The sequence below is a fragment of the Haemaphysalis longicornis genome, unplaced genomic scaffold (assembly GCF_048455015.1).
Source record: "Haemaphysalis longicornis isolate Haplotype H1 unplaced genomic scaffold, Haemaphysalis longicornis Haplotype H1 scaffold_4, whole genome shotgun sequence".
NCBI lineage: Eukaryota > Metazoa > Arthropoda > Arachnida > Ixodida > Ixodidae > Haemaphysalis > Haemaphysalis longicornis.
In genome coordinates, this window is record NW_027526361.1 from 26,250,718 (window position 1) to 26,270,739 (window position 20,022).

General features: G+C 48.6%; 1 protein-coding gene across 4 annotated transcripts in view; it reads left to right on the forward strand.

Moving 5' to 3' along the window:
• LOC144178388 (PHD finger protein 14) overlaps nt 1-20,022 on the forward strand; it is a 31,586-nt gene that overhangs the window by 8,697 nt on the left and 2,867 nt on the right. For 3 of the 4 annotated variants that reach the window (XM_077706195.1, XM_077706196.1, XM_077706197.1), the window contains exons 8-20: nt 690-801; nt 2,217-2,311; nt 2,452-2,494; nt 3,515-3,652; nt 4,230-4,491; nt 4,568-4,674; nt 6,018-6,113; nt 9,396-9,496; nt 10,100-10,231; nt 11,114-11,252; nt 12,004-12,435; nt 15,140-15,264; nt 18,191-18,299. In XM_077706195.1, coding sequence (XP_077562321.1) covers nt 690-801; nt 2,217-2,311; nt 2,452-2,494; nt 3,515-3,652; nt 4,230-4,491; nt 4,568-4,674; nt 6,018-6,113; nt 9,396-9,496; nt 10,100-10,231; nt 11,114-11,252; nt 12,004-12,435; nt 15,140-15,264; nt 18,191-18,299 — 1,891 coding nt within the window. Of the gene's footprint in view, nt 1-689; nt 802-2,216; nt 2,312-2,451; nt 2,495-3,514; nt 3,653-4,229; nt 4,492-4,567; nt 4,675-6,017; nt 6,114-9,395; nt 9,497-10,099; nt 10,232-11,113; nt 11,253-12,003; nt 12,436-15,139; nt 15,265-18,190; nt 18,300-18,644; nt 18,675-20,022 lie in introns of those variants that run through there. The other variant, XM_077706198.1, reaches the window with a different exon arrangement.

Consider the following 20,022-nt stretch of genomic DNA (forward strand, 5'->3'; position numbering starts at 1 on the left):
ACTGGCTGTGTTCTCTTTTCTGGCATTTTTAATGCGTGGATTTAAGCTATATCTCTGTCACAAGCCCGCCCTCGACACTCAACGGTCACTCTTAGCTGCATCGAAGGCAATCAGGTATAGCAGGTAATGCGAAGTGGAAAGTAGCAGGAGGAATATATTAGCAAGTATATGGAGTGCAGGCGTTCTGGGAAACAAGTTTTTTGGCGGCATTTTTGTGAGTGAGAACAGGAAGTGCTTTGCTTGTGTAAGGGTTGATACAGTGCGCTTACTCCCTGCCCTCGCGGTGTGGTAAAAGTGGAAGAGCGAGTGATGCCATCTGTGAAATGCAGATTGGAATGACCGGAACGCCGTTGCAGTCATGACCGAATAGGAGCGATACTAAAATGCTGTTGCTTTCGAATTTCAGTTTAGTAGCATACTTCGGAGTTATTTAGCACAGCGAAACTTGCTACGGTTGTTGCTAGTAGGCTAGGATATTTGCAACCATATTGCAAGCTACATCCTACAACTATGTAATTGCCCTACGAACCTTCAGTGATTCTGCGCTCCCAAGATACATTTGTAGCACCTGTAGTTGAGCCTTCTAGGTGTAGTGCCCTTTGGCCGGGAAATGTCCAAATTTGTATTGTCTGTGGTGGTGACCACGGGAGGTCCTGTGTTTTTCAGCCGTCCTTGTGCCTGACTTGCAGGTGGGTGCACCTGGTCTGTGCCCTGTACATCCCAGGGGTGGCCTTTGGCAACGTGGAGAAGCTCACGCCCGTCACGCTTTTTGAGATGCCTTACTCCCGGTGGGGCGCCAAGGTCAGGCCTCCGCCATTCCTTCCCCTCCCTCTCTCTGCACGTCCACTAGGGAGCAGGCTGTGCATCTTGGCCGAAGAGAACCCAAGTGCAGTAGAAATGGGAAACATTCGCTGTACACTTCCGGTATTTCCAACTTGGGCGTGGTAGGAACTACGAGGATTCTAAACCCTGGGTGATCTGTGTAACTGTAAAGGTCACATAATGGGTTAGTTGGCTTTCCTAGAGACAGTAACCCGCTTCATGCAAATCTTTTTCAGTGTTTAGCAGGATTTGAGTAGACCAAACTGTGCTGTACCTGGTTACCTAAATAATTTTAAAGGGTTTTTTGTGTCGGTCTGTTGAGATGTTTGACCAGATGTAAGGTGATGAACTGGTAGGCTGAAATAAGTGCAGTGCCACTGGCTTGAGCGGCATTAGGCTTAAAAATTAAGATACATACACCATTTTATTGAGCAGCAAACTGAAGGACCTGGTGAAAGTTTGTTTCCGATCTGGCTGCTAAGTTGAACCAGTAACATGCTTCAGTTAATAAGCTATCTTGTGCATAAACACATCTGTCGGTTGTTGCTACAGAAACGTGCAGTATGCTTTCTTGGGGCATTTCTGCATGGTTGGTGCAGATATTTGCTAGTTGCGAAGATGATGCAGCATGACAATCGCAGCATGTGTTAGGCCAACAGCAGCACATAGCTGTATCATTGAAGTAATCAGCCTGGATGCAGGAAAAAAAAAAAAAAAAAGCGACCCGTCGCGGTAGCTCAGTGGCTAAGGCGTTGCGCTGCTGAGCACGAGGTCGCGGGTTCGTTTCCCGGCCGCGGCGGCCGCTTTTCTGATGGAGGCGAAAAGCAAAAACGCCCGTGTGTACGAGATTTCGGCTCACGTTAAAGATCCCCAGGTGGTCAAAATTAATCCGGAGCCCTCCACTACGGCGCGCCTCATCGCCTGCGTTGCGTCGGCACGTTAAAACCCTACAATCAATCAATCAATCAATAAAAAAAAAAGCGAGCTCTACTGGAAAGTAACACAGAGTGTTGTAGCACACCAATTTGTTTTTAGGGCAAATGTGCCGCACACTGCTATACAACTAAACCAAATGGAATTTAGTCTATATTTTAAGAGGAGAAAGCGCAGTGTACGGTGCTGCGAGTTCAGTTGTTGTTGTTGTTTGTTTATTTTGGTAGGGATTTACTTTGCAAATCTTTGTTGCACACTGCGCTGCATACCATTCAAAATAAAAGAAAAAAAAGGAAAAAGACAAGCTTGGTCTCAAGACTATTCAGCATGTTATGGCGGTTCTGCTAGTAATTGTTGGTGGTCATTTAGCAGCTACACTCGTATGCGGAGAAATGCCTAGCCCCATGATCCCCTTTGGCGAGAAGTGGGCCCTGAATGTGGCACCCGTTGTTTGTGTCCAGTCCTGTGTGCTGTGCGACGACGAGCGCATCAGCCGCACTGGAGTCTGCATTACGTGTGACGCCGGCATGTGCAAGACATCCTTCCATGTGACCTGGTAGGTTTTTTTCCTACAGTTCCTTTGGGACTGCCAGAACTTCTTTCACTCTTGGCCGTAGCTGTTCGGAAAAGTTGTACTGGAATGGGTCAGGGCAGTAGTTTGATCGCAATTAATGCTGACCCTATGTGTCTTTACAGTGCCCAAAGAGAAGGTCTTCTTTCGGAAGCGTCAATGGAAGAGGTATGGCAAGCTTTTTGTTTGTTTGTTTTGTTTAAAATCACTTCTCACTATCTTGTCGTCTTTAGATCCCGGAAAGGAGAGAGGGGGGGGGGGGGGGGGGGGGGGCTAGTAAAAATGTAAAACAAATGTGCTTTTTTTTTTAATGGAATATGTTAACTGCAGGAGGAGAGAATAGAGTACTGCGAATAGCTGGCATCATATTATGGGGGTCGTTTGATAACTTCAGTTAACTTTTACAAGATGGCGCCACAATTTGCATAATGATATCATGGCTGCAAGTATCGCACTTAAATCTGAGGTATCATGGAGAAGTCCAGAAGGTTGACATCCCACATATGTGTGAAGCGAGCATGCCAGCACTGCAGTGTAATGAGACAAAAGTGCACGAAATCCTTCATGTTGCCCATTGCCCATAAAAAACATTGCCCATAAAAAAAATAGTGTGTGCAATGGGTGCCTCGCTCGTGAAATGGGGCATTGTGGTGCGTAGACCTCGCCTTAGTTCTGTTTTCTTTTTGTTATATTCGTGGCCACTTTACTATTGAGCACCAAAAGAACTTTGTGTCAGATACCTTATGACGAGTTTATTTCAGTTTATTTCTTATGACCAGTTTATTACCAGTTTATGGGTTGGATACCTTATGACCAGTTTATTTCTTCACCCAATCTGTAGCAACTGTGAGGCAACCTGCACGCGGGAGATTCGACTAGCGAGAAGGCGAGGGAAGTTCATTTATTATTATGAACATGAAAAATGGGCTGTCGTGTTGCAAATGGGAACTAGCCAGCACTGTTTCCCATCACATTGATAGACGTTTGCAGTGGGAAACTCGTCTAAAGGTAAAGACATGCTGACTGAGTCCTTGTTAATTAAGTGTAGCACAATCCCTAGCTGTCAGGAGAAGCTTCCATTAAAGAGGTTTGCTAGGCATCTGACATCACTGACCCAGTTTCGTTTGTGCATGCTTTCTGCATAACTGTAATGCCTGCTGTGCACGCTCTTCCCGGTGCTGTTTGCAGATTGCGGACCCCTTCTTTGCCTACTGCAAGCTTCACGCGGACAAAATGATCGTTCGGAGCAAGAAGAGTAACTGGCTCGCACTGCAGTCACGCTTCAAAACCCAAGCTGCCAGCGAAGTCCATGACCCTAAGGAAAAGGTGTGTTGCCCCTGATTGCGAATACCGCATTTGCATTATTGTAACGGACGCCCCCAATTGTAACGCGCAGGTAAGTTTACTCATGAAAATCTGAAAAAGATTTAATGTAAAAATAACTTAAAAATAAACATTTGTAACAGCTGGATAAGGTATGCCCAACGAAGGAAAGTACGATAAATTTTGCTCGCGTGTCGTTGACGGATTGTCTTGGATTGGATTGAGTTGGATTCTGTCTATGGCGATACCACTACTGCTCGGCGCTTTGAAGGCAATTTCAGGTTTGCGCCCGACTAACGCGCACACAACGTTGAAGGCTACTTTTAGCGGGAAAGTGTGCACGTTAGAATCGTGCAAATACGGTAGTTGAGTGCACCTAGTGGGTCTACACTGTGTACAAAGTCAGTTGGCAGAAACAGCAGATTTCAGTCATACTTGCCATTCGCTTGAGGTGCTGGCGTGTGCTGGTCATTATGCAGCTGATCATCGTGCGGTGAGGTTAGGGCAGGTGTTTTCCTGCTTTGTTAGCACTTATAGTTTCCCCCGTCAGGTGGTGATTGCTGCTCTTCCCTGTCGCTAGGCCCGGGTGGAGCGCAAGCTGTCGTGGCACCGTGAGCGGTACCAGCGGCAGCGGGCGGAGCGGCCCCCGCCCTGGGTGCCGACGCAAAAGATGGGGCGCCTGCTGACCAGCAGCCCCTGGGCGTGTCGGCAGCTGCTGCGCAAGGCCCACCTTCTGGGCATCTCCCAGCCCAGCCACCTGGCCGCCGAGGGCGTGGCCGACGCCCGACGCAAGTGGCACGTGCCCCCGGCCTTCACCCTGGAGTTCGTCAGCTACTACCTGGGTGAGGAGGATTTGCTTCAGGGGGTCCATGATCTTTTTCTTATTTCTGTGGTCGTCCTTCTTGGCCACCCTCGCAGATCGCAATGACCGGGTTTCGACCATGCGCCGGCACTTAGACGAGCTCCTGCAGCAAAACTCTGAGCTCCAGGAACAAGAACAGGTGCTGAGGCAGAAATATGACCAGGTGAGCCAGACGACTGCTGCTGGGTGGGAGCTTGACAGAGAAGTGCGCCTAGTAGTGTAGAAATTTGGGATTGACATTGGTTCATAACTTTCAAACTGTACTGCAGAAGACAAGGGACAAAGAACGAGTAGACACACATGGCACTGTGCATATCTGCTTGTTTTTTTCCCCTGGTCTTCCGCAGTACAGATTGAAAATGTGCTGGGGGCTGTCCTTTCATTGCAAGACCTTCCAACATTTTCAAAAACAGCCCTTTTGTCAAGACAAACGTGCTCGACAAGGTTAGAGGAAGACTGGGAGTGTAACAAAAAAGTGCACGTATGGTGGAAACATTGGAAAGTGGTGCTCTGAGGCTGCATTCCTAATCTATGGCAGGCAATGATGCCCACGACCCACTATGTACTTCATTGATATTTTTTGACGAATTCTGGGAATCCGCATCTTTTTTTTTTTTTTTTTTGCCTTGTTCAGTGTTGAGTAGCCATGCTAGATTTTAGTGGCTATCCGGCTAGCTACTGATAAAGTTATCAGCATTTGCTTGCGGCACAAAGTTGGTGTCCCTGGGGACTGGCACAGTGGAACTGTTGTGCAAATCAAGCAGTTGAGCAACTAAGCAATTACCAGGGTGTAATGCGTTGTACCAGTCTTGTATTGACCCTGTGTTGCCCAAGACTACCCAGTGCACTCAGGTTACACGACAAGGAGGCAAAACTTTCTCCGACTCTTGCGGACTATCGGATAGCGTTGCCAACAGACAATGCGCTGACGTGGGCGTATAGAATTGGACACAATTGCAATGCAGAATACAAGCCGTACAACGTGGCTATGGTGAAATGGTGACAGCTAGTTCTCCATGCTGCCAGGTGTCACCCGTGTGCTGCTTCTTCCGAATGCATGCAGTGTGGTCCAGTTACAGGAAAAAGCCGACTTCCATCCCTTCGAAACATTCCTGCCTGTAGTCGTAGGTGTATAACCACTGAATTTCACGACGACCTGGGGCTTCAGTGTGCAGAGCTCACTGAAGTTCCAAAGACAGGGTTTGATCCTGGTCGTGGTGGCCACTTTTCAGGTGAAAGTGAAAAGCGAAGCCGCCCGTGTTTCGAGATTTTGGTGTGTGCTGAAGATTTTGAGGTGGTCGAAATTAATCCAGAGCCGTCCACTACGGTGTGCCTCATAGCCCAGGGGTAGCTTTGTCACGTTAAACCCCGTAATTCAAATTCAGTGTGCAAGGCTTGGCCAGGTGGTATTCTTTTCCTCTTGCAACAGCAGACACCTAGAGCAAGCACTTTTGTTTTTTCCCTGCATGCTATTGCTCACCCCTCCATTTCTCTGCGATTCCACAGGCCATGTTCCAGCTGGAGGAAATGAAGAAGGAGCATGCGCACATGCACGAGCAGGGCTTGCAGTTCTGGAGGATGCTGTGTGACTTGACAAACAAGGTGCGTGCGCACGGTGGCTGACCACTTTGGCGAACCAACTGTTGTGCCTTTTAAATGTGTCGAAAAACAAACTGTAGCAGATGCAATACACAGCCCACTTTTACGATACAGTTGAGCCTTGATATAACGGTGTCCTACTTGCAGCCGAAAACTTCTTTATCGACGAATTTAATTTAGTCAGGGTTTGTAAGTTCAGCAGTGCAAATTATGTTACAGGCGCTTAGAACGCCCCTGGCAGTTGTCAGTACCGTATGAACACAGTTCTCCAAGAAGCTCCAGCTGCTTGTGCACATAGTCAGACTGGACCTGCATGATGTACATGATTAGTGCACCGTTCATGACGGATGCACTTTGTGTATGGTAGTTGCTGACAATGCTACAGAGAGGAAGCCAGTGTGTATTTTCTTTGACCCTTGCTAAATCACTCGTAACCTTATCTCCAGTTGGCATTTTTCCCTTCCCGACTGGCTGGTGGTGCGTAGCTTTCAAAGCACTCCTAAGTTCCTGCGAAGATGAAAGGAGCATGCCCAGCGCTGCTTTCTCACATGCATGTCAGGCATATGGTCTACTGCTCTGCTCGACGGAGTGCCATTTGAAGCAATGTTTTTACATGAAAAAGGGCCTGCAAATGATGTATGCCTGGGTGCATGATTTTAGGTGCGGAGTACCTTAGGACCACACAATGTCCGCCTGCGTCCGTGCGCATAGCATTTACAATCGCAAAAAATCGCACAGGCACCAGCAGGATTCGAGCCTGTGTCTGGTAGACCAGACAGAGTTAGTGTCAGTCGTCTTACCCGTTGGGTTACGACCGTGTGTTAGTAACCAAGAGTCAAACGGCTTACTCCCTTGCCCTGTAACGGTGCGGAGTACCTTAGGACCTCCCAATGTCTGTCCGCGTCCATTCGTGTGCACACCACCATCAAGCGAAAATCAAGTGAAATTCGATTTGAGCCATGGATCGCAGTTTCATTTAGGGAATAATCAAGGTGCAACTCACGGCTCAAATCGAATGACAATCGGGGTGCAAATCGGATGTCACTTGGGGCGCAACTTTCGAGTCCCTGTCATTTCGAGTCCCTGTACTCCGCACCCTCGCCATCATCCACGGAGTGGAGATGCTGCCATTTTTATTCACTGCATTTTTTTCCCTGTAAAGCCGGGTTCAGACTGTTGCCTCAACTCTCGTAATAACTTTAAAGAATGACGTCATTTCACGTCTCAGCCAACCGAACTGCATGATACGCCTTTTTTTACGTCCGTAGATCACGATATGACTTTTGCGTCGGCACTCTGAACATAGCCTAACCATAGCCTAACATAGACTTGCCTGCTGGCTGATGCCGGCCGGGATTGTTTATTTGCCTTGTTTTCCCAATCTCCTCTGCCTGCTTTTTAGGCTCTAGGGGCTACACTTCACGCACATTTAGGGGCGAAGCTCCTCTAACTCGGACCCTGTCCTGTCCCTCGTTGCTGCTGTATACGGCACCACGAAGGTGATTGTGGCAGGATCCCCCTAGGGATTGGCCATCCAAAGATTGGCCGAAGAGGTCAAAATGTTCAACGCGTTTGTTGCTACCCAACAAGGAGAAGAGGAAGAAGAAGAGGCTATCGTTCGTCGCCTGCGAGCTCAAGACACGTACCGGGGGCACGCGACACAAGACGGTCTCACAGAAGGCGACGGCCAAGGTGGCTAAAATGTCACACGCTGAATTTGCCAACTTACCCATGGAGATTCTCATCGTCCCAAACAAGCCCTACATGATCAACACAAACATCGACGTCGTCGACGGGCTTGTCAACAGAGCGGTGGGAAGTCTCAAGCTTTGCGAGCGGGGAGTGGTGGTCTTGGCACGGCGGCGCCCGGTTTCGATCCCACGACTCTCTGGCCGCTTCGGGAGGTACATGGCGCAATTCCCACTGCGCTACAAACTGAGACGCGAGCATGGCTACGAACGCGCCTTATGTCCTTCACTCATTCAGATGGTGCGCGCCGTCAAGAAGACCTATAACAATGTTTCACGGTTTCACCGATAAGCATTTTAGCTTCGCTCCTCTCATCATCATTCACTTCGTGGAGATGGCGGGATTTTTTTCAGTGGCCCTCTGTCTGTGTTTCTTGGAATTTCCTAGCCATAGCTCCATTCTCCTGTGGGGTGCGGGGCTTCGCTTGTCAGTCGAAATGTAGCCCAGAAATGCTCTGCCTTCTACGAAAGGTGGCCAAAGGGACAACATAGTGAAAATGTGGCAAAGGACTGGCGGGAAGGAGGGCTCGGATTTTGTGACAGCCACTAACTCGGTGCTTGGCCTGTAGTCTGAATCCAGCAGAGCTGCATCGTGCGGGGGAGAGAAGGGTGGCTGCAAGTTGTGGTAACGGTGCAAGTCGTCAGGACAAAAAGGCCAGGCAGGCCTCTGAGAGGAGGGAGTGGTGACATGGCAAAAAAGGAGAACACTTCAGTGAATCCCGTTAAGAAGACGAAAACCGAAGGAGCAGGCATTTCTGCAGCTTGGAAGGAGCGGAATTTGGGCTGGAGACAGAGAGGAGGAGGATGGAACAGAGAAAGCACAGCCGCTGGACACTGGTACAGCTGTGTAGTGGGCTGAAAGGAGGCTTCTTCCTTCTGCAAGCTGAGTGGAAGGTCCGAATCAGTGGCTACCTCAGCAGGAAGAATGGGAGGACGCAAGGGGGCTGGTTCCTTGTTACTGCTTCATAATTTCTAGGCCATGGTCCTGCAGGCGTGCTGTCTAGAAGCCATGTTTACATTGATAATGGGCCAGCCGACCAGAGCAGCGGTGGTAGTCGTGTACAACTAGCCGAAATTTTTGTAGCTAAGGGTTTATGCCTATGACAGCCTTGCTGTTTGATTAATTAGGTTTATCTAACAACACCTGTTAGGTTAATTTAGTTAGGCATTGCATGCTGCAATGCCTAACTAAATGCCTGCAATGCACACTTCATCATACCTTTTTGGAACATAATTTGGTGTACCTGTGCAAAGCGGCTGTGGTAGCGGCTGTTGTGTTTCATTTCATTTTGTGAGGGAGTTTATGTGTGTTGTGATTGGGTGATAGAGTAAATGAATCTGGTGGGGTCTGGGGAGTACTTTGCTTAGCTCCACATGGGGAAAATTTTCAGCCTGGTAATAGAAGAGTAGAGGGGGGGGGGGGTTGTTCCTTTTTGTTTCACTTTTTTGTGCACTCTCATTTCTAGCTAAAACTTCCTTTGGTTGCCTGAATGTAGTTAATTTTACTTGGGACTTTTTACCGTTTGACCTCCTGCAGAAACTTCCAGTACCAGACTTACTTGAAGCCAAGAAGCCCGTAGTCAAGCCGGCAAGCCGTTCAAACCGTCGGTCAGATTCAGGGTCATCATTCCTCTTCGAGTAAGTTGTGAGCCTTTGTGTTAGCATGCACTCCTTGTATGGAGCATCTGATTAGTGCCGCCATTTGTTCAGCCATTTGCCTCTAAAGTGGTCGACATGTTTTCAAGTTTGCTACCCTGATGCCTTTTGCTTGGACGAAAGGGAATGCAGAAGACACACCTCCCTCTTTCACAGTTCCACGAATCCAAAAGGGAAGCTCTGCTTCCGAGCGACTGAATTTAATTTGCAGAGCCATGTGACTTGCACAGTTCTGGCATTTTGATCAATTGTAACATACACAAGACAAAGTAACCTCCAAGCACTTCACTACAGCAACACAGAGTGACATTCATCGCAGTGACTTTATTCGAGAGAGTTTCACGCAAAGGGCAGTGCAGGTGCCTTTAGTTCCTCTGACCGTAAGAGTCAAGAGTGCTGGCAGTGCAAATCTGGTTGTGGAGTTGGTGATACACTGGCGTGCAAAGACATGCACATATCACTGCAGTCCCCTTGCAACGCTTCCAGCATAACATACCCATATCATCAGAAGGGCGCGAAGCCCTGCCACCCAAGGACAGGGGCGTGTGCTTGCAGTGCTGTCAAGGTGTGATCGTGCACGTGCAGGTGTGGTGTGTGCAAGACATCTCAGGACCAGCATCAGCTTGCCAAGTGCGATAACTGCCAGCTACACTACCACCTCTACTGCCTTGACCCACCCCTGACCAGGATGCCCAAGAAGAACAAGTCAATGGGATGGTGCGTGCACCCCCCTCCACCTCCTCAAAGAATATCACCTTTTCGAGTACTGTGCACGCCACAGACCGCTGCGAGATTTTGCGAAAAACTGGTTGCTAGAGTGCCTGCTCTAAACTGAAAAAGAATAAATGTCAGTGCTATTGTAAGACTGCCGTATATACCGTACATTCTCGATTATAAGCACCCCCTCTTTTTCGAACTCGTGAGGCTTAGCGTGGAGAGGGGTGCTTAAAATCGAAGAAAATACAGTGCATTTTGTTTTTTGTCACTTTCCCCTGCTTGGCTGAATGTGTCTTTATTAAATGTACTTTTGCGTAATGCTATTATTGCCAACCTTCTCTGCCAAAGGTTACTCACTTTAAAGAAGATGCCAAGCTGCTTTCTATTGTATGTAAAATGACAGCACCATTTGAGTGGCTGAGAATCTGTCACACACTTGCACTTGCACTTCAGTATGCACCCAACAGTCGAGCTTTAATTTTAGCTTATCTCAGCGACACTTAACAGAATACTTGTGAGCATCCTCTGAGAAAAGTGTGTACAACAATTATACCCAAATATACCCTGCCTAGGGCTGCAGGAGGCTGTGGCCAAGTGAGAGGGTTAGTGTCTCCTTTTTTTTTTTTTTTTTTCCCCTCTAATATGTACAAAGTCATTGTAATTCAAGAACTTTCACAGCCAGGTTAGCCAACAAGGATGTGAATGGTGTGGTGTTATGGCCTCGTTTCCTGGCTTCTAAAAAGCTTTCATGTTTCTACAGACCTGTGTCTCGAAACAGCGGTAACCGTGTTCTGATTCTGCCGCGTGAAGTGCTGGCCGTGTATTGTGTCACAGTGTGGAGGCGTGTGTGCAGAGTTGGGTGTCGCACTGCTCCCCATGCAGGCAGTGTAGCGAATGCGACAAGAACTCTGATGAGGACAAGGAGAGGCATTGCGACCCCAACGCTCCTCGCCGGCTGCGGGATCAGCCAAGGGGCACCATACGCTACGAGGACTTCCCCTTCATCGACAGCCCACGCAAGGTGAGAACGCACACGGGGCCCTCCCTCTCGCCTTACCCTCTGTTCAATGGTGTAACCTGTGCCACACGGTGGATGCGAAATTGTTGCTGCTAGCACATCTAGAGGCCTGACCCCTGCCCCATTCAAGACTTCTCAAAGTCCTGCATGGCAAACAGTTTGCAAGCAAGGCAGCTGATCTCATGCCTTGTTTTTAGTTGTACGCACAGCTTTTTTTGGGTCAGAAAAGAGTTCAACATTCGGAAGTTGCACACTCTCTGCTTTCAGCTTTCAGCTCTCCTCCTTACAGTTTGGGAGACCGTTTGAGTTTTGTTGAAAGGCAGTTCTTGTGCCTGTATTGACGCTGCACTCTGTGTATTCCACTTGACGGGTCTCATTGATCCCAGTAAGGCAAACTCGACGACACTTGCTCACAGTCACTCGTTTTGCACTAAGCATACTTCGATGTGCTGTAATGCACACCATGGCAGTCGTACGATTGGACCATCGTAAGCAGGGCTATCATGACTGCAGTAGAGAAAACAGTGCACTGCTGTCTTTTAACATACCGTACTTATTTGAATACATAAGGCGAGGTTTTTTTTTCTGAAATCCGTAGTCTCAAAGTCATGCCCCGCCTTATATTCGAAGCTCACTGTGTGTGTGTGTGTGTGCGTGCGTTCTTCAAACTGCCCCGTCGCCATATAATCGAATAAATGCGGTGGATTGCCTATTGTCTTGAGACAGGCCTTTGAGCCAGGCCCTTGTGTTGCAGCTGCAGCCAAGTCGGCTGAGTCGCCGTGTGCAGCAGTCGCGCACCTGCATTGTGCCAGACACCCCCCCGAAGGTGTCCCCCCCGAAGGTGTCCCCCCCGAAGGTGTCCCCCCCGAAAATGACCCCTACGCCGACGGCTGCGGTGCCAACAGTCACCACCCCGGCCGGAGACGAGCCGTCGGCTGCAGTCTCCACAGCCGCAACCCCTGGGGACCCGGCCGCCGCTCCCTCGCAGAGCCCGGCAGCCAAGCGCCGCCCGAGCGTGACGACCCCAGGGAAACCCCGAGCCCGTCGCCGGCTGAACCCTGAAATGCAGGCCTACCGCAAGGCCAAGCGGGCCAAGCGCAAGTCCCTGCCCTCTGCCCTGGCCTCGGCGGCCCCAGCTGCGGCCCCGCCCCCAGCCCCAGCCCCCAAGAGCGAGCCGTCCACTCCGGTAAGGAGTGGCGCCAGCTGCTTGCCCCACATCGCACTAGAGGCGTCTGAATGGTGGAGCATGAAGAATTCAGGGTTGCTGGCACTTTGACCAATGGCTGTTGTTATGAGACTCACGTAGTTGGGTTACTGCGTACATAATGTGTCATCATCTTGGTCGTCCTACTATGGCCACTGCAGGACATAGGAGTGTCATCGCTCGACGGGCATTCTGTTATACAGTTAAACCTGGATGTAACGCACCTCTGTGTAATCCATTCCTGGGTTTAACGAAGTTTTTCAATTCCCCACTGAAGCCTGTGTGTTTGCAACCTCTATGCAACGAAGAAATTGCAACGGTTAACCTTGATGTAATGAATTTGCTACACTGATGAGTCCTTTTTTTTTTTTCACTTTTTCTAAAAAATCAGCTGGAGAAATGCATTAAGTAAATTTTTCCCCCACCGCAAACTTTGGTAGCACCAGTGACAAGTTTCACAAAGTTTTCTTGTAATTTTGAGTGCCCATTTTAAACACCGAAGTTTCATGAGCTGTAAAATTAGTTCCGAGCGATGCATCAAAAAACTGCTTCGATTATTGCATTCACCAGGGTTCATAGTATTGAAAAATATAAAGATTACAGCCAAACAATAGACAAAACAGTATTGGTCATTTTATGACCGACCAGAAATGGCTAATTACCTCTAATTATCTCAGGAACTTATTGACCAAGTGAAAAAATAATGGCTTATTTGAAATCAGTGGGAAAAAAATGGCCGCATATCTGCTCCTTTCGTTGCAAATGTTGAAGAAAGACGATAGTCGACTGGCGCCCCTGGCAAGTAAATGCCTCCCTTCTCTTTCCCGCTCACCTCTCATGCTGTTCCTCTCCCATCTCGTTCCTCTCGAGATAACACGCTTGATGTTTGCTCAAGTCAATGTAAAGTTACCACTTTCCACTGCTCCAGGCTGGGTGCCTCGATGCCAGTGCTGCCGTACGGCGGAGATGCGCGTGAATCGAGGCACCCTATTAGAACAAATATAGAACCACGTTGCCCTACTCCACGAGTGTTTCAAGCAGAACGTAGAACCTATCTAGTGGAGCCTTTTTTGTTGCTGTTGCCGTTTAATTTCTTAAATGCCACCAGGAGCTATAGTAGCACGGGCAACAGCAGGCGACGGTTTTGTGCAGTTGATGTAGTATGTCATCTGCTATCGCAAAAACGAAGAATCCATAATTTTTTTTAATAAAGGAACACTGCAAATAGCACTTATGTATTTATTGTCTGCCATATATTTGCGTAATGTCCTGTTCTGGTTCCACAATGTTAACAAGTATGAACATTGACACCAGATTTGTCTGCGGGCATATAAGTCTATTGTGCAGCTTCTGTTTAACTTTGGCTGGGTGGCTGAATTTAGTCACAGACAGATAGACATACAGACATAGCAAAATTTCTGCATTTAAGTAGCCTAAGAAAGACTATAGTCTTTAAAAAGCAGCACGACTGACAAGTTTCACAAAGTTTACTTGTAAATTAAAATAAGTCTTAAGACCGATATCCTCCCTTAAGGGGTTAATTTTTGGTTCAGCATAATCACCAGCCCATTTAAGGGGTGGGGGGGTGGGGTGTCTTAGATATAAAAACCTTATTATTACAGTTGTGGTGATGAAAATTTGGGGATTTATGTAGGGTCATGTTCTAATTGTAGATGTCATTTTTATGTAATACAGCTATTTTTGAATGAATTCATATTTTAGATTTAATTTTGTGACAGCTTTTGGAAAAAAAACACTGACAGAAAGATGCAGCTGAACATGGTACCATGAACTAACTGCGCACAGGTCAAGGAGGGCATTAAGGTTAACATCATCAATCTATCTGTGTTGGTGCTCAAGTTATCACCATTTGAAGTTTAGGCTTGAAAGAGAAACATGGTTTTTCTGGGTCCCACTTTTCAAGCCTAAACTTGAGGCAACCCAGATAGAATGATTGTGCTAGTCTTTTTGATTGATTGTGGGGTTTAATTTGGGGATTGAGTTAATGTGGGGATTGGCTGTGGGGTTTAGACTAGTATAATTTCACAGGTGATGTGGCTGCGCCTCATCACCTGTGTGCGCCGACGCTACACAGGTGATAAGGCACGGCATAGTGGAAGTCACCGGATTAATTTTGACCACCTGGGGCCCTTTAACGTGCGCCAAAATATCGAATGCACAGGCATTTTCGCTTTTTGCCTCCATCAGAAAAGCGGCCACTGTGGCCGGGAACCGAACCCGCGTCCTTGGGCTCAGCAGCACAGTGCCACAGCCACTGAGCCACCGCGGTGGGTACTAGTCCTTCTGCACCCCCTGATGTGTGCACTGCTCACTGGTACCACAGCAGGACAAAGGCCTCTCTCCCATAGATCTCCAACCATTCCTGTCCTGTGCTCCCCGACTCCATTCCTTGTCTCTGAATTTTTCCAATTCATCCCTCCATCGAGTCGGTGGTCTTCTAGATCTTGTCCCGTCTCTCAGCAGCCATTCTGTTACCCTGATGGTCCACTGGCTGTCATTTTCGTGGCACTGCATGCGCAGCCAACGTCCACTTTTTTTTTTTTTTTTTTTTTTTTTTTTTTTTTTTTTGTAGCTTGAACTTCTTCCACCCGGGCTTGTTTCTGGATCTAGGATGCTGGCTTCTGGTTGACCTCCGTCCACCGCGATGGTTGCATTGTCCTTGCAGTTTGGCGACGCCGTGCCCGGTGTGTCGGGCATCCGCATGCCGGTGAAGAGGACCCCGTTGGATAAGGACCTGAAGGTGGAGTGCAAGCGGTGCAACAACCCGGGCGACTGCACCAACCTGGTCGTGTAAGTGGGAGCTCGGGGCGCCTGTGGCTCTGACAGGGGAGCACCAACGAGGCAGGCTGGATGATGCAGGGCTGTGATCCGATGAACTGCTGTGACCCAAGACTTGCAAGAGAGAGCTCACAGTCTCTTGGCACACAGTTGTCAAATGAAGGAAAGGGGGAAGAAGGCTCGTGCATTTTACTGTTTTGCAGGGCAAGTGTACTCATGTTCACTAGCTTCTCTCTGCTGGTACTTGTAAGCATTAATGGCTCCTTTTGTTCTTAGCTCATGGGCAGCTGCTAGGGCCAAAAACTAAGTTGAAGCTCGTTTGGAAAAGCCTTGCATGATTTTGTGTGGTGGTGGTCGTTCCAGCGATAGAGTAGCTGCAACGAGTAAAGGCGCAGCTCTTTCTGCTCTTGAAAATTTGGCACCTGCATCGATTGGTTTGATTTTGTAACATAGCTCTCTCTGTGCCGAGCCCGTTCACACATAAGAAAGCGTTTTTCATCTTTAGGCCTTAACTGTAGGCTCTTTTTTTTTTGTCACCACCATCTTCAGGAATCGGGCTTGTCATTATTAGCAGCCTACAGCAAGCCCCGTGGCGCTGCAGCACCAAACGCTCTTAGCCTCCCCGTCCAGAGTTGAAGCATGAATTTGGCCACCATGCACTCAGTCTTCTGTTGTGGCCCAGGACTGTGAATTCCAGACTGCTATCACCAGTGTGTGTTGTGGCTTTTATGGTATGTGAGGATCACAAGCAGTGGCACAGGAAGGCGGGGGAAGTGGTGGTCCATTAACTGTGCTGCTACGATTCCACTTGCCTGAGCCTTGCTTTCGTGGGAGGTTTCTTAGCACACCACACTTGTTTTTCATCCGGCAACCACCTTCCCAAGGCATCCCAGGGCAATACGTTCCCCTCTGCTGCCTGTCTGCTGCACATTTCTTTGGCATTTCTTGCTGGCGACGAGGACACATTTATTTATGTAGTTACTAATGCTGCTGGTTAGAGGCCGAAGCAGGAGGGGCAGACAATACAGTAATTGTAAACAACAATTGGTTACAAGAGCAATGAGAAAAAGAAAAAAGAAAACATTGGGGCAGGAGACATGGAACAAATATACTTATTGAAACACGAAATCAGACAACTGTATGAATAATGTCAATTGAGGGCAACGTCCTTCTGCCGCAATCTCCTGACAATGCTAGCATTGGCTTGTAGTATTGTAGCTTGCTTTTTATGAATGATAGGCAAATGAGTGAGCGACGATGGAAAGATACCCATTGTGAAGCATGATGTGAGAACACGAAGTTAGTGCGAAATAAAGTGTGCGGTTGCAATTAAGTGCCAGACTCTGTTCCTATGGGAATGGGCTGTTTTGCTCACTATTTATGAGCTTTTGTTCGTACACTGTCCAGATAAGTGCGTGGATTTAAGTGGTTTATCAGGGCGGCATCGGAGGCAGACATGGAGCAAGAACGCGACAGGAGTGGAAGCGACGCTCCCTAGCGTGGCGAGATAATGTCACAAGTGCGTGGCCGAGGTTAAGGTAGTGGCATCAGTCACGGGAGGAGAAACTGAACGGCCGCCACAATCGGCATTGCACTGCGCAGCCCCGGAATTAATTGTGGCCGCTATCAGTTCGTCCGTCAGGTGTTGCCACCCTCTCCTTCGCCTTCGCAGCCACCAAGCTTTGTAGTTGGCATTGGCTTTCAGTGTGACATTATCTGGTCACTCACCCGCGCTGGCCGCAATGGGCAGTTTCCCCTCCTATGTGTTCTTGCTCCATGGACGCAGGCCATTTTTTTTACACGAGTTTCCAGTGCCACGTTTGTGCTTTGCCACCCACATCTCCTGGTACCTGCTTGGTCAGTCCATCTCAGGCTGCAGATGGATGTACACCATTAGTGCGGAGTATGCACACATGAAATGTTTAGGAACACCCTCCGAAGTATCAACCATTACGGTGGATGCCCACAGCAGCCGGAGAGGGGCAGATCATCACGGTGCACAAAGGTTGATGCAGGTGCAACTTTCAAGCACAGCGTGCATGCAGGAACAGAAAGCTTTCAATGCCGTGCTCCATCTGTGGAAACATCTCGGCAGGTTTCGCAGATTTCTGCTGAAGAGTAACTTCTTGCACCGTGCTGACATGTTGCCTCTGCTCCTGGGTGCTCAGGCAGCACTATGTACTGTCTTGAATGGACAAAGCCGCCCATAGTGTAGCCAGCATCATAGCTGGTAGATCAGGTATCTCAAACATGCGGTCCATTGCAATCCAGCCCACTCATTAGTGTTTTCGTTCGTTTATTTTTATTTGTTTTTTAGAGCGCGCCCAATGCAGTCACCATCTGTTGATGCATCACTGTGGAACCAATATTTTATATTTCAGAATCGGCGTCCTGATAATAGTCATCCTGGAGATCGGTATTGACATTTTTCTCGAATCCTGACGTCAAATGCCATTCAGAAATGACCCGTCATATTTACAGGATGTGGAAAAGCACTTGTTTCTTTTTTTCTTTTTTTTTAAATGCGAGCGTTTGGTGACATCTAGCTATAACCCCATCTTCGTTTCAAGCTTCTTTGCTCTCCTGGCGCTTGCAGGACTAAATTTCGTGACTGTGGCCCTCTCATTGATGTGAGTTTGAGACCCCTGTGCTCGATTATAGCCAGCAAGATGTGACAGTTGTGGGACTGCTTTCTGAGTGCACCAACGGAGGAGCACGTTCCGAGAGTCTTTCTGCGTGACCAAACTTGTGAGGGGGTTGTGGATGTACTGTTCATGCAAGCCAAATGCGTGCCACATCTTTGCAAAAAACGCGATGCCGCATTGCATGGCAGTATGGCTGGGTGCTCATTTTATGACGCCGCATTTGTGCATTCATCGAACGTGGGAAAGCACTGTGTTGTTGCGTTGTTGTTGTTAAAACACTTTGTGCTTTGCAGGTGTGACGAGTGCAAGAAGGGCTACCACTTCCTCTGCCTCTACCCGCCCGTGCGAAAAAGCCCCAAGCAGAGGGGCTACACCTGGAACTGCGAAGAGTGCAACTCTTCTGTAAGTTGGCCACCGCGGTGGCTTAGCGGATAAGGCGTTGTGCAGCTGAGCCCAAGGATGCAAGTTAGATCACAGGCGCGGCGGCAGCTTTTCAGGTGGGGAAAAGCGAAAACACCCGCACGATGAGATTTCGGTGCGCGTAAAGATCCCCAGGTGGTCAAAATTGATCTGGAGCCCACCAATACAGCACACCTCATAGGCCAGGTGCAGCTTTGGCGTGTTAAACTGCATCGTTTGAACCCTGCTGTAAGTTGTGCATGCTGGGACTTTTGTATGGGAGGAAGGGGGGGGGGGGGTGCTATTTTATTGTCAGCACATAGTTTGTGGTTTTCATACCTGCTGCAGGTCCACAGGAAATGATGTCTGGTTTGAAAGCGATGCAGTGCTTGCTTTGCGAAGATTTCTGCGCCCTCTTCCTCCCCTTCCACTTGAAGCATTGCTTGTCTGTGAGCTGTTTTTTCATGAGTATGCGAGTTGGGTTCCCCTTCTGAATCGCTCAGCTTCTGGACAGGTCGATGCGATTGTATTTTCAGTGGCAAACACTTAATCCACTCAGCCCACTTTTGTTTTGGTACCGTCATGGAAGGCTGTGGACAGGAAGGGCAGGCGATATTGAGGGATGGGGATGCACCTAATCTGTGCCTGTCTCTGTGGAGGCCTCCATCGCACGTTACGCCTCTCCCAAATCTCTGCAATGAACCTTGCTGCCCTTGTACATGACACCACACTTTGTGGCTATTTTGACAAGGTGGCCAGGGATGGCCATCCTTTTTGTTGCTGTTTTCCGTTCCCCTTTCTGGACTGTTGACTCTCGCTTGCTTAATGCCCTCTGGATTGTTCAGACTTCGCACTCCCCTGCATAGTCTGAGTGAACACAACTGTGCTGAAGGTGTGCATGGGCTCAACCCGCCCAACTTCCCCGTTGGCCCACATGTTTCTGCACAGGCAAGCTGACCCACAGCCTGAGGTTGGCCCCAGTTGATGTCAGGTGTAAGGTAATTGTGTTGTGTTTGGGAATCAGTCGCATGTTCGCAACGTGAGCTGGCTTGCTCGCCCCTCTCAATGCTTTCATCTGGGCCCATCAGTACACAAAGCAACACTGAATTGTGCTGCCTGAAAAATGTTTGGGCCACAGCGAGAAAAGGGTGGGGACAACTGCCCGGACTAGAAGCCGTTGGCGCAAATCCCAAACTAAGCGTTTCTGGCATGGGCCCTGTTAATGCAATTGATCAAAGCAGGCTTGTCTTAGCGCTTTGCCACTCTAACAACCCATAACTGTTTTTGAAACCGATGAGGTTTCTGTGGTGGAGTAGAACAGGGGAAAGATGTCTTGCAGTTGAACTTACTCCTGTCTTACGAGCCTCCTTGGCCGGGTTGGGAAAACCCATGGCCTCTAAGTGTCGGGCTGGACCAGGCATGCAGTGTTTATTACCGAGCCTGTGCTCCGCAGCTGTAGGTGTGCCGCGGGCTGTCAGGTGTTGGGAGACAAGGCGCACACCCTAGCCTTCTCGACAGCTTTGCGTGCCTCAGTTTACATATTGAATTGCAAAACATGTGCTGGAAGGAAACAACCTGACGGGAATGGTTTTTTTTTTTCTTTTTCATGTGTCTACCTTGCACTTTTCTTCACATTACGGTAATATCCCATGTTCTCACTCAACTTTTGGGCCATCAAAAAAGGGGAGTGGGCAAGACCTTGGTGTGTCAAATGTCCTCAGTGTTT